Genomic DNA, 1,290 nt, shown 5'->3' on the forward strand with positions numbered 1-1,290 from the left:
ACCACAAACCACACCAAAGTTCACCTGTACAGAAGTAGACACCACAAACCACACCAAAGTTCACCTGTACAGAAGTAGACACCACAAACAGCCAGTTTAGTATCCGTTGATAAACCTCATTGCTTGACAACAACATAAAGTAACAAAGCAACCAGGTTAATCCGAGGAACAATGACATCGCACATGACATCATAATGTTCTGTTGTTTCGTTCGTTTCTTTGCCGTTGAACGAATCTAGAATATGATGTCAATGTTTATATGTGATATCTATGTTTATATGTGATATCTATGTTTATATATGATGTCTATGTTTATATATGATGTCTATGTTTATATATGATGTCTATGTTTATATACGATGTCTATGACAATACTATATCTATGGCCTACCTTTGTAGTTTTAAACACGACTTGTCTTATGACGAGTCCAAACACGATGAGATTATTGGTCAACACCAAACCCACAGGTAATAGGAATCCATATATAAGTGACTTGCCATGCAACCAACATATCTGCGGTGATTTGTATGTTTGGGAACCTGCGGTAATACTGGTTGTGACATCATTGTTATGACATCACCACTCATGACATCATTACCTTGTTGATGTCCGAGTGCGATTCCTGCGTTTAGACCGACGATGCACACAGGAACCCCGTAAGCGACGATCGAGGCTTTCAACAAATAATCCTCGCCGACCCCGGCCATTATCTGTATGTGGTTTGTGTGGAATATATTATACTTATACACACCCACCTATATATATACATACTTATACAAACCCACCTTAATCAATGAGAAATACATCTTATTGCTGTACACAGCCATCCACATGAAACTTGTAAGGAAAGCAAGATGCAGAATGATGGTTATTGTTGTACATAAGTTGTTATTATTGGTTGCGCTAACCCCAAACAAGAAGAATGAATAAACGACCAACAGATTGATGCAAATATGTAGATGGACAATCATGATAGATTGTTTGCGTGCTTTCCTGTGGTTAACATGTATATTAGTGTATATATTGTATGATATGGATGGCATAAACATGAGTAGCTCCCTTTTCTTCAAGATTAAATTAACAATTGTTCAAACATGCTTTGGGTAGAAACTACTTGAGAACAAATAAAATAAAAGTGAGGCTGCTAAACCCGACATAATACATGGGAAATAATGAATATGATGATGTGATAATGGTGGTTGTGACTTACTTGTTTGCAACAATGATCAACGCTGTTGCTAGGAACAGACATGGAAATAGCAGACCTATCTTGCTCGTACGTTCCATAC

General features: G+C 37.3%; 1 protein-coding gene across 6 annotated transcripts in view; it reads right to left on the bottom strand.

Moving 5' to 3' along the window:
• The window catches only part of LOC100184723, a 12,366-nt gene that overhangs the window by 1,208 nt on the left and 9,868 nt on the right, over nucleotides 1-1,290 (bottom strand). For 3 of the 6 annotated variants that reach the window (XM_018815877.2, XM_026838780.1, XM_026838776.1), the window contains one exon: nucleotides 65-235. In XM_018815877.2, coding sequence (XP_018671422.1) covers nucleotides 65-235 — 171 coding nt within the window. Of the gene's footprint in view, nucleotide 1; nucleotides 236-1,290 lie in introns of all 6 variants that reach the window. The other 3 variants (XM_026838777.1, XM_026838778.1, XM_026838779.1) reach the window with 3 other exon arrangements.

Source organism: Ciona intestinalis, unplaced genomic scaffold (genome assembly GCF_000224145.3).
Source record: "Ciona intestinalis unplaced genomic scaffold, KH HT000115.2, whole genome shotgun sequence".
Taxonomy (NCBI): domain Eukaryota; kingdom Metazoa; phylum Chordata; class Ascidiacea; order Phlebobranchia; family Cionidae; genus Ciona; species Ciona intestinalis.